Source organism: Rhopilema esculentum, chromosome 4 (assembly GCF_057945365.1).
Source record: "Rhopilema esculentum isolate cy_ngs chromosome 4, ASM5794536v1, whole genome shotgun sequence".
Taxonomy (NCBI): domain Eukaryota; kingdom Metazoa; phylum Cnidaria; class Scyphozoa; order Rhizostomeae; family Rhizostomatidae; genus Rhopilema; species Rhopilema esculentum.
This window is the reverse complement of record NC_142818.1, coordinates 8,871,319-8,884,045: the sequence shown is the minus strand read 5'-3', so window position 1 is coordinate 8,884,045 and position 12,727 is coordinate 8,871,319. Positions and strand designations below refer to the sequence as shown.

The 12,727-nt window shown below is 36.2% G+C and overlaps 1 protein-coding gene across 1 annotated transcript; it reads right to left on the bottom strand.

The window, feature by feature from the left end:
- Positions 1 to 845: 845 nt before the first annotated feature.
- Positions 846 to 12,448, bottom strand: LOC135691414 (D-lactate dehydrogenase, mitochondrial). Its single transcript, XM_065209274.2, has 12 exons — positions 12,170 to 12,448; positions 10,718 to 10,975; positions 9,992 to 10,133; positions 8,906 to 8,972; positions 6,196 to 6,288; positions 5,392 to 5,497; positions 4,650 to 4,743; positions 4,276 to 4,404; positions 3,918 to 4,045; positions 3,278 to 3,368; positions 2,124 to 2,235; positions 846 to 1,734 (listed from the first exon to the last, which is right to left on the bottom strand). Exons 1-12 carry the CDS (start codon positions 12,371 to 12,373, stop codon positions 1,557 to 1,559), a joined length of 1,602 nt encoding a protein of 533 aa, XP_065065346.1. The 5' UTR covers positions 12,374 to 12,448; the 3' UTR covers positions 846 to 1,556.
- Between the last annotated feature and the right edge of the window lie 279 nt (positions 12,449 to 12,727).

Genomic DNA, 12,727 nt, shown 5'->3' with positions numbered 1-12,727 from the left:
TATCTACATGAAGAAAATTCGGAAGATTTTCCCAGAAAATAGCCTCGTTTTCTATCCGTACCAGTTTGGGCCCGATGCAGGTGTTCAAACGTGAGCCAAGTGGATTGGACCCAAACGAGCACGCTTTTTGTATCCGTATCAGTCTGGTACGGATAGCAGACCCAGATTAGATCGGATAGAAGAGTTTTTGTGTGCACGGAGGACTTGTCCGTACCAGTTTGGGGCGGACCCAAACGGATCCGCTCTCGTGTGCACGGGGTCTAAATAATGGGGACTCTGGCACCAGGGCATTAAAATGACATAGAATAAAATAATTGTTAGCTATTTTCTCATTTGTCCTCAATACGTTTTGCTCTGAGTTTTAAGGAATTTAGATATTTGGCTGTTTTTTACAGTTTTTATCAATATTGGCGTCCAACTTAAAATTTTTGTCAATCTAAAATTTTTAGTCATATTTTTTTGTTTATTGTTCAATATTCCTTTTAATACAAAAATGAATGGACAAAAAAAGCACTAAAATGACCGCAGATTATCGTTACGATAATCTGCTGGCAGGTGCACAGAAGCTGAGAAAAGGGGGCCTGTAGTCTCCCCTCAAGCATCAATTTTGTAGGAAAACTTTGAAATTTTGCTGCTTTACTGGATTTGTCGAAATTGGCCAAAGAACCTTGTTTATAGTTGCCAAACACCCTGTTCCATCAACTGATGCCCTGCTTGCTGGAAAGATGAACAAGGAATGAAATGAGGTCATGTGATTCAAGATTTACCTAGATGACGTCATTCTGATACGTGGAATAAATCCTACTTGAATTCTGCTTCTAAAGATACTCTCGAAAAAACGAAGCTTTAGCAATCAATATGGACAGATTGAAAATTTTAAAAGGACGGGTGCAAACAAACTGCAAGACTTACATCAACATACTGAGAACTTTGATAAAAAGAGCCCAGGTGGACAAATAAAGGCAAACAAAACTAAGGGTGATTGTGTCATCTGTACTTAAATTTGGTCAAGTATTTGGTTGATATTTATTATAAATAGCATACTTTGTTGTATTTGACATGGCAGGAAGAGAGTACAAAATAAATAATCAACTTAAGACGATTCTGTAACAAATATTGTGCATAATTATAACAATCATGATAGAAAATAGCCAAGGAACAAATTGACAACTTATTTTTGTTTGTTTGGCTTTTTCTTTACACGTGTGGTGACGTCATTGGTATAAGTTATCTTCACAGACCAGAGGCGGAAATTCATTGTAGGGAGGGCAAAACCTCCAAAAACAAGCAAATTTGTTGACAAATGAAAAAATTTGCCGACAAAAGCCCTAAAAACTGTGTCTAAACAGATCATTTAGCAAAAGCTACCCCCGTAATTTCCACCTCTGACACAGACATGCTAAATCTGTGATGCGTACAAAAAAGAAATCCAATAAAACCTTTACTCGTGTATGTGATGAAATGAGTCAATTGATTGAATAAAATTTAGTTTCGCGGACAGCTTCTATCAAGCATATTTTAATTCTTTATTTACAAAAGCAGCTATTGAATAAAACTCAATAATAAAAATCAAGCACTTTCCCAGGATTAAGAATGTTTTTCGGATCCAAAGCTTTTTTAATCTGTTTCATTACGTTGAATGTGTCGTGTCCAAGCTCCTCCTGCAGTAACTTCATTTTGCCGATTCCTATTCCGTGTTCCCCTGTGCAGGTTCCGTTCAGAGACAGCGCATGCCTAGAAGAGACGAAAGTATTCAATCTGTAATCAAATATGTGAGTCTCCCAACAGCTACATAAAAAGGCCGACTAGATAATTTACAATTTGTGTAGCTCCTCTGTCCACAGTTAACGATAAGAGGAAAAATTTTCACGTCTTCGGTTTTAATCCTCTTGTGAACATTTGTTGAGATTTCCCTGAATTCTTATTCCAGAATTCAATCCCTCCACTTATTTCTACTTCCATAAAGAAAATTTTCAGAGAAAATCCTAATCCCCTACGTTTAATCTAAAAACAACTTTTGAAAAAAGTTAAGACTTAGTGTGGGTATTCTAAACTTTTTCGCAAGGACTGTAATTCTATGGTATCGTCCTTAGTATTCCGTTTGTTGATGCTATCAACAATACCTGGCTAGTCTCTCGTGGAAATGCTTGGCTGCTGAAATTTCGTCTGGGTCTTTAGGATCGACGATCACAAAGCAATGAAAATTGCCATCCCCAACATGGCCCAGAACTGGTGCTATAGAGAAGAAAAGAAGCTATGCAGTTTCATCGTGTTTGAATGTAAAAACTGATAACTTACGCCATGCCAAAATGAGCATGGCGATTCGTATGTTAATTTCTTCAATCTTTAAATGGGAAAAAATTCAATCAATTCGCTATTCAAACAAAAGTGAGTGGCATGGTTTCATACCAGCTGCAAAAAAATTTGCGTATCATAAAAGAATTAGAGTATTTTGTGTAAGCATGGATATGCGCTAAGAAAGAGTCAGAAAAAGGAATATGGATGTTTAAATCACGCAATTTTTCTAATACCAACAGCAACAACATATTCTATTAGCAACAACAACAACTTCGCTGAGCTGCTCATCTTTTAACTCTTTATTGCCAAATTTCCCACAAAAAGCAGGAAAAAACAAATACAGCAATAAGGTTATAAAAGCTGTGTAAGGTTCCTAATTTTCAATTATCAAAGCAAACAAATGTCCTTTGACAACAGAAATGCTGTTATGAGTGCCCTCTGTTGAATGGACGCCTTACAGAGCCCCCCTTCGTTAGACTTTGGCACCCCAAGCAAACAGATAAGATCAAATGAGAGAAAAATTGTTAAAGGCCAATATTAAACTTATACAGGAAAGGCAAAAAGTTGGACTTCACATAAAATGCTGTCCGAGCCTGAAGTAAATCGGTTTGTTGACTACAAAGAGGATGTTGAGCTGGGAAATTGTGATGATGACGAAGAAGGAAAATCTCAATGCTATCGAAGTTAATTGAAGTGGGAACAAACTATCAACTCTTAACAAGGTTTTGATGCATAAAAAAGCATATCTACTGGACTGTTGATCTTTTTGTTTACATAAAACTGTTTTTGTACGTTTACAAATTTACAGTACTTCTAAAATTGATAAATTTCCTGCTCATAGGGAAAATAACTAAACCAGCTCACTCGCTCCGTTCCTCATGAATGTATGCTAAGCCAGTAAAGGTTCGTCTCACAGTTCTGTTCTGACAGTTTTGTATAACAGACGGAATTCATGTTCTAGCTGAAGAATGAGACTTACTGACTAAATTTGATGATACCGCGTCTTCTTTTGCCGCCGTAACTAGCTCAGGAAGGTTGGAAATCGGAACACAAACATCAGTTACTATTCCCTAGAAAAAAAATCTATTTGATACCTTGGAAATACAAAAAATACGATACGCTGGGTGGTGTTATAAAGTGACAACCTACAAAGAAATATCACATAAAGGTAAAAAGGAAAACACTATCTCGAAAAGATTTTTAAGCGTTTTAGAATCTGTAATGTAAAGTAATATGCCTTTGATGTGGATCCCCCATCGATAGAATCCTTGCTTTTAGATCAGCCTAAAAGAGCTCGGATGACACTAGCTTCGCGGTCCAAAAGGGATCCGTGAAAACTTCCTTGATTTAAAAATACATGCATAATATCTCAGGTTTTACCCCGGGGGCTGAGCTAGCTTTCGCTGAACCTGCGAAAATAATCACTTGTGATAAATTACCATCTAGCTCTGCTTATTTACAGATCTTGCAGATTGGGTCGACCTCGACTTCGATCAATTAGACTTCTGGAACCAAGCAGAAAACATTTATTTCAACATTATTAGGAGAATATCCAAAATAGGTAAAACGACTCTAAAATCTAGAACAAATGATAACATTGCTTTAAGCATATAACTTACTTTGCAGCCCGGTTTAAATGCAAGTGCGGCGTAGTACATGCTGTGTCTTGCTTTCCACAAACGGTTCCTTTCTTCCATCTCTTTTGCCCAAAAGAAGTTTGATCCTTCGTTCATGTTCACAATTTCATCTAAAAAGGAATAAACTTTTTTTAATAAGTGTAAAATGAAATTGGAAAAGTCGTAGTGATTATTTCCAGTTATTCTTTTTTATGACAATAAAAAAAGTCCAGAACTTGGCCAAACCATACGCCTTGTAACCTTTTCATGGAGGAAATCTTCTCTATAACTCATTTCATAGGTCCTGCAACAACAGTTTACAATCTTAAGTTGATGAGCTATAGCAAATTGATCAACCTACTTGTTTTTTCAAGCTGATCTTCGACACTTTTGTCGCTGCCATGGAACTCAAGAAACAGAGAAGGGGCAACCGTATAATCTGTCCCAGAGTACTTATTGCACATCTCCATAGCAAGATCGTCCATTAGCTCTGAAAGACGAATTAAAAATTGGCCTTCAAAAATCTACCGACTAATAAAAAGATAAGAATAAAAATTGTCCCCATTTTACCATCTAACTTTAGAAAGCGAGATTACACTTCCGCATCTCTTCAGAAAGGCCACTGCCGATAATAAACCGCCAAGGTAATGGGATAGGGAAGTTACTACATACAACGAGCTTACTTAAGCAAAGCTGGTGTCAACATGACTTACAAGAAGATAGAATCCTGCTTACCGATGCGAGCAATTGGTATCCCACATTGAAGAATCATAACAACAGAGTCCACCGCATCTTTAATTGTTGGAAAACTGCAAACAGCTGCAACGATCTAACGGAAAATTGTTTTAGCATTCTAGAGTTAAAGTTTATATTTGTTTAGCAGCCATAAAATGTATATGCAATATAGCACAGAAAGTATCACTGATAGACAATCATGAGGTGTAGAATAAGGCGGTTCGAAGTTGCAATTCAGTCTCCCATTTAATGCTATCATCACGTAACTGTTCCTTGATGCAATAATATGTACACCAAAGCGCGTACGACTATGATTATACGGCTTCTTTCATTATATAACAGAATGGTAAACAGCAAGTTCAATAAAATATACGGCGTAAATTCATAAGATATCATGGGTTTGTTTTATGATTGAGAGCTTTAAGATTTCACTCCTTTATCAAGATATAAAAATAGCTTCACATTACAAGGTAAACCTTTGAAGGAAATTTTGCGAATCTACTGTCGTCCGTACGAATATTCAAATCTCTTTGTTTTGGACTCTTCATTTTTGATCGTATAACAAGACAAAAATCGACAATTTCAATGATCACTTGCCTATCAAACGAGTCGCAGTCAAGCTAAAACAATAATAACTTTTACATTCACTGGGTCTCATTATTGAGTCGTTACTTTCAATAAGTTATGAGAAGGGATGGGAACATCCTTATGGTATGACTAATAAGTATGAGAAAAGCCTTACTGTTTCGGGTATTGGGTACAGTCTCAGCGTAGCTTTCGTTATCAAACCCAGTGTTCCCTCAGATCCAACAAACAAATTTGTTAAATTGTATCCAGCAGCAGTCTTTCTGTAGTTAAAGTAAGATATTTAACAATAGGAATCATTGAAAATTATGAAAACTTTCGCTGTTTACAAGATTGGCATTCAAGTCAGGTATTGAAGGGGAATCTCCCTAGAATGGCATTCAAGTCAAGTATTCAAGGCTAAATGCATCTTAGACAAAATTACTTTATACAAAGTTAGAGACGTAGCCAAAGAGAAAGCCGCAGATTTGAAAATAATACTCATCCCAATGCTAACCTAGAGGTGATACCTTACCCTACTGCCTCAATACCTTACTGCCTTCACCTCACTATGAGAACTTGCCAAAGTTGTAGAACAAGAATTAGACACTTTCAAGATTTTCGATGGCATTAAGGGGGCGGTTATTCGAAGGGTAGGGGCACTTTTCGAGGATGAGCGCTTTTTAGAGAAAATACGGTGACAGAAATTCTGAAATCCCGTTTTCACTTGACCAACTCCACCATGGCTTAGCCTGTCGCGATAATCGGTGATTCTTTGTTGGAACTTGAAATAACCGCAGGTTTCATTTCTCTGAGTCAAGTTTTCCCCTGAATGTTTTAAAAATTTACAGACAGATAAATTCTAAGCCTCGTTCTTAGTTAACGTAAGTGCTAAAATTTCCAAGCTTCGCTTAATACATGTGACTGCAAGGATTTTTCCATTCAGCAACCAAAAGATCAGACCAAAAAAGCTAAAAATTACTTGGTGCGGCGGTCTTTTCCTGCAGTGTGGATTATTTTCCCATCAGCAAGAACCACTTCTAAGTTCATCACATTCTCCCGCATTGTGCCATATCTGTCATTAAAAAGACAGTTTACTTCAAGAAGACTGAAAAAAGAATTTACGCTGAAGCAACATCAATCTAAGGATAACTGGAAAGAAACTTCAGAAAAAAACAGCAGTATAATTTAGACTTAGGATTTTGAAAACAACATCAGCCCGATGAACGGTCTTCAAACCAATGACAAATATTAAAAGTATAAATTTCTAGCTTCACAGAGGCACGAATGAAGGGACATGAACGATAATTAACCGATCGCTTTCCATAGAAGTTGCTTGACTTCTGTAATTTTTCTCATGGAAAGCCGTCAAGTTGGCTAATTACCAGCCTTCTCCGTGGTTTCTACCTTAAAATTCTGTAGCCATTAAACTTTCTAATAAGATATCTTGTTCGGAAGACGAAACCTTTAGTCCTTCGTTTCGAAACAATACCGTTCTAACCATTCAGCGTCGCAGGGTCATGGCAAATGCGGTTTTCGCACAGCTGTTTTGTCTGTGACGGCACAACTCTTGAACTTCCCGCCAGGGCTTCAAAAGACAACGCGCATGTGCAATGACCACAAAACGGGGGCTAGTGCATGGTCTGGAAGACAGCCATTATTCATCTCCCGAACAAATCAAAGGAGGAATTAAATGTTGTTAGGGCAGTTATTTTCAACAAATGACTGCGCCAGACTTTCAAAATACCAAACACAGCACATGAAACAAACGAAGAAGTGCTTCAACGCGCAGAAACCACCAGATCTCTTGTAAGAACAATAAGAAGGGGACAGCACATTTATTGGACACTACACGAGAAAGGAAGGACTAGAAGCCATCGTTAGGGAAGTGAATAGAAAAATACAATGAGAGAAGAAACTGGACAGCCTAGAAATTTGGTAGGGAAAAATAGAGAAAATGAAACTATAAGGAGATCTAGAGATAGAGAAAGATGGAAGCTCGTGGTCGCCGACTCTTGTCAGGGTGACACTTGATGATGATGGTGATGATGTTGCGGCACACTAGCTTGCCGTGAGAGATTGTCAGGTGTTCTATGGGAAAACTACCACTTGCATTTTATTGGTTTTAAAAATCCATTTCTGCGATCTTTGCTTGTAAAAAATTTGCTACCGTCAAATCACTGTAACGGAATAATAATCATAATCACACTGAGTGAGAAAAAAATATGAGCACATTGAGTGTCAATATAGAACATTTTGGCTCGATGGTGTCTCGGTGGAATTTTTCATGTATAAAAATGAGACATGGTAAAAATTGAAAACATTACATGAGGCAAAGGATGGCCACCAATATACACAAAGACCACAGGTTTCTTTTACAGGGAAAATAATGGCCCTAAGATGACAGGATACATCCCTAGCTGGGATGCCCATAAGGTGAATTTCGTGGTAAAAGATCTAAGGTCTGCAAACTATAAACACTTGTAACCAAGTAATTCGTCAGTATTATGAAAGTATATTGTTATTCTTATGTAAGCGTCAAACAACATGAAAACCGATAGTCAGAAAGCATCTGACACAGTTACTTGCCTAAAGAGCTGAGGAGCGATAAATTCAAATGCACGTGTACATTGTTTCAAATGTACAGGGGATAACTATTAAAAGGTTAGGTGCAAGACAGGGATAAGACAGGGATGTATGTTAAGTCCACGATTATATACATTAACTATTAAATGGGATTGAATTGCTTCATATATGGGTAAACTTGATCTTTGTGATGGTAGTGATATTTGTTTTATTTTGCTCAGTTTGCGAATGGAAGTGGTAAATGGAGGTAAATGGGGAAAGAAAGTTAATTTAGATAAGAACAAACAAAGCGTTTGCATTAGAAACAGAGGTGAGACAAATACACAGGTTCGTTTCTGTCGTCCCGAAAATTTTGGTAGAACGCTACCCAAAATCCACGTATCTGAGAATGAAAACGATAAAAACTACGTTATTGAACTACAAAAGATGTTATTGAAGAACTTAAAAAAGATTGCTGTCTTTTGCAGCTTTTAAGATATCTGGTATTGCCAATTTACGTTCAGTATAAACATTGTGGATTTGCGTGAGGGGTAAACCCATTTGCAGTCTTGAATAAAAAAAGTAACGGTGACAGTTCTGGTTGAGCCCTATTAAAGAAGCCATCGAATTTAGCATTAATTTTAATCTCCGAGTGGAGTTCTTACTATGTTAAGGATCTTATCTTATATGAATATTTCAGGTGATTGAAGAATTAAAACTCACATTCTCAAGCTTTCATAGAAAGAGCCCATAAATACTTTTTTTGCTTTTATGAAAATTCTACTTTTGACATGCTCATTCATACATTAATGCTTCATGACTCATTTTTAAAAATATTTAATAAGACTCGAAAAACAATTCAGTCATTGAAAGACAGTATTTGATAGATAGAGAGACAAAAGTAGCACAGTTAAAGGCATATCCAGTATAAAAATATTTTTCAGGAATACGATTTAGTAAGTATGTTAGTATGTAAGTATGATGAAAAGATGAACACCTGTTCTCCACAAAAAGGGAGTCTGAAGCCCTTTAAATATAATTGACAACACTCTGCAATCTGCATTTTTGGTTTAAATGTGGGCCATCTTATTTGGTCTGAGGTGACAATACATATAAATGTTACCTACCTGACAGCATTTGTTCCTGAGGCACTTGTAGCAACCATGCCACATAAGGAGCATTCTGCCCCAGGATCTATAAAAAAACAAATAACTGTGGTTGAAGCTTGAAGCTACTTCAAAAAATATTTAAAAAGAATTCAAAAAAGGTTTCATTAGTAATTAGCATTAAAAAGCCAGATTAAAAAGATGACTTAATTAAAGTTGGCCTAAAAAGATTTTGCTTACTTCTTACCAATTCTTCACTTACTATTAAGTCAACAGAAAATTTTTAAAAACAAATTAATTCTGTTTTTCCAAACTTATATTGCAAAGTACACTATATGTAGACAGAAATACTCATAGCAAACCAATTAATATGAGTAAGGTCATTTAAAAGCCTGAGACTATTTTCTGTAAGTTGTGACTTTTTTCTGAGGCTTACTAAGATGTATTCCTTAATTTAGGCTAAGTTGAAAAAGACTTGGATTTTGTCAACTGTGATGGTTTAACTTCTTGTTATAACAAATTCAATGGCATCCTATGTTATCATATGAATGCAACTAACCATAGCCAAGGAAATGACTCTTTGTAACTAAAAGTTTGATTGAGAAAGGAACTGTGCCACCCAAAGGCCAAAAATGCAGCTGCCAGTGTTACCAACCACATGGTGCATCACTAAAGGCCTTACAGGTTGGTGCTTAGGACAGCACTTACCATATTCTCTCTTAAGACCCCCCTCTCCAATGAGTACCCCCAAATATTATGAAAACAGATGAAGACCAGCTAATCACCACAATAGTCAGTCATCAGCCAAACATAGTTACAAAAACCTATGCTTTTTCAATAGGGAAAGTTGTCTTCAAATACTGACAGAACCAGATATCCAAAAATCTTATTGAAACAAAAAGCTAATTTGCATCTTCATCAAATCAATATGCAGAGGCATTATGACTGAAAATTGAAGTAAAAACAATGACAGGCTTTATGCAACTTACACAAATGTAATACCAATTGTTCTACATTCGATATTCTCCAACATGTAAAAAAGCAATAAAAATTCCACAAAGATTTCTTCTGGAGAAAAATCATGTGCAAATCATAGGGTATGCCTACCTACAGGAAACCAAAGGCCAGCATCCTTGACGTAGTGATTCAAATCATCTCGTTTAACACCTGGCTCTACAGTGACGTCAAAGTCCTCTGGGTTCAGATCAATTATTTTGTCCATTTTTGTCAAATCAACACAAATTCCACCCTGAAAAGTTTAGTGTGAATTCCTATACTTGGAAAACCTCTAGATATGAATCAAAGGGAAGAACAGGACCATGTGAAGGGTAATTTTGCAACCTAGAGTGATGTTTTTCATGTTTTGGTTTCTGAATATGCAACATTCAAATGGTCAACAAAGCAGACTTTCAATCTGATGGATGAATGAACAATTTTTTTTACAAATTTTACATCTTATATGAGCTTGCTAAAAAACAATTAGGAATCTCATAAATTTCATTGTAATTCCGTAATTACACAATTCAGATGTCTTTTTACCTCCCATGGCAAAAATAATACTTAGCAACTTTTGTATCTTTTTCTGGCACCAATCTCTTTTTTAATCCCTTCCTTTTGACTCATTCACTGCCATAGTGACAGGAGCTGTCATCCCCAATCAATTGTGCTAACTATTTCACCCTCTTTTAACACCTTACTAAAAAACATCCTCCAGCCAATTGAGAAGACATTAACAAATCAAATTCTTCTATGTATTAAGGTTTCTAGAAGTCATCAATATGATGTGGCTTAAAAATTTAAAAGAAAGTTAAAAGTGGGAAAAGCAAAATATACCTGAGTAGCAGTGACACCACCTTCTAGCCCAGTTCCCGTTCCAAATGGTATAATATGGACATTCTTGGAGTAGCACACCTTTACAACTTCACTTACTTGTTCCACATTTTGTGGAAAAACCACAGCATTTGGCATAAAAGATTCATGATAAGATTCATCATGACTATGATGCTCTCTTACAGACATTGAAGTAGAAACATTTTCAGCACCACAGATTTTCCTCAATGAATCAAGGCTTTCAATCACTGCTGCAGGGGCCTACAAAAATTAATATCCATTTAACATAATAAAATTTTAGCTTACAAAATACAACACAAAGCATGAATTTCAGAGCAACAACTTTAATTTTCCATGTTGAAATACTTTTTAAGAAAAGATAGATTAAACTCTGATATAATCCTGTATGCCGGGAGGAAATATTAGCTATATATAACTTGCATTTTTATGGGACTGTACATTCTGTTCCATCATGGATTGTAGATTGTTTGTCACTATCTGTTGTTATTATGAGTATCAAATTTTACAAATTATACAATCCTATTGTAGACTTTAAAAGTATTGCTTAGACATGAATCTTGGCAAGGAGCCAATGAAAGAAATCACCCAACACAATTTTGGATAACATTCACCATATTAAACTCCAACTCATAAGGTACAGAAAGCATAAGCTCCTTTGGTTTTCCAAATTTGGAAAGCTTGTCATGCACACAGAAATTGAAGATCTTGGTGTGCAAATTAGCAAATTTTGTCTTTTGAGGTGCATCAAAAAGCAAATTTTAATGTGCACAGAGGAATTTTAGTTTGCTATGTTTGTGAAACAGATCCAACTCTGAAGAATTTGATTCAATGTAAGAACATTTACCAAGAAGAAGTAAAGGTGCATTTCTAGTATAAGTAAACTTGAGTTTTCTGGCAGGTGAAATAAACATATAAACAGCAGAACCAGATATTTTTTCAAATTTTCACTTCAATGCAGAATTTGGAGGAGGTTATTCTTTTAACTTCAAAGGCCGGTAAAGGAGGAGGTTATTTCATCAAAATTCATTAACTGATCTTTGGCAGATTTGGTGAAATTTCAGAAATTACACTGGATTCTATATCATATTAGAAAACTGACAAGAAGTGGCCTTTTTGCCAGTGATGTGCCACCGTACAACATTGCGATGAGGAATAAGCGGGGAAACGTTATTAGGCCCATATTTCAGTTCGCCATGCAGTCTATTGCAGTATATATCGTGTGCAGGAGGGGGAAAGAGGGACGCAGATTTTTAGGGCCGAATACCGTTGATGAACCAAGAAAAGTCCATTTTTGGTCGGCCCATAAATGTCATTTCAATTCAAGATCACCTTACTTGCTTTAATTTGTGCTTTAAATATGATTGTTAATATGCATGTTCCTTTATTTACATATTCTTGAACCCTTAATGCACAAATGCCCTGGTTTTCACGTACCATGCTATTATTCCTTTTCCATAATATAGCGCCTGATTGGCGCTGTTCAAATTTGGGCCTAGTCAGCAGAGGGATAGACTTCCTTGACTTTGTTTTTTGTAACAGCGGGCAAAGCCTTGATCTAGTAGTAGAGAGTCTTCTGTAAATTGGTTTCCAACTTTGGGATAAAATTGGTGAAGCCTTCTTTGCCAATCTGAATTCCATTCTCCAACAGGCTTACTTTCATTCCAATAATTTCCTTCACTTGAGTACAGCTGTTTCGTTTGTTGTTGTTGTTATTGCTGCAAAGAGTGAAATTGTTTCTGAGATCAGCTTCAGCTGGCTAGTATTTTTAGGATACAGTTACAATTTTTGTACCAATACAGCGATTGTTACAATTGTAAAACCTAGTTTTAAAAGGTTGTACTGCAAGTGTTTAGAACAAAAAGAGAAAGAAACAGATGTTGGGATTAGAAACTATTGAACAATTTTTATTCTAGTGCCCAAGAGAGATTCATCAATTTCAGGGTTTGAGTATCCATAAAACGTGGAAGACCATAAACCTAAAAGAAGTTGCAA

Bases quoted from the DNA above. Each gene is read 5' to 3' on its own strand.
- LOC135691414 (XM_065209274.2), bottom strand. From the start codon at position 12,373: ATGGAATTCAGATTGGCAAAGAAGGCTTCACCAATTTTATCCCAAAGT. The intron at 6,289-8,905 runs GTAGGTAACATT...TTTTAATGACAG, and splicing joins TCAGGAACAAATGCTGTCAG to ATATGGCACAATGCGGGAGA. The intron at 2,236-3,277 runs GTAAGTCTCATT...TCTTCTCTATAG, and splicing joins GGTATCATCAAATTTAGTCA to CACCAGTTCTGGGCCATGTT.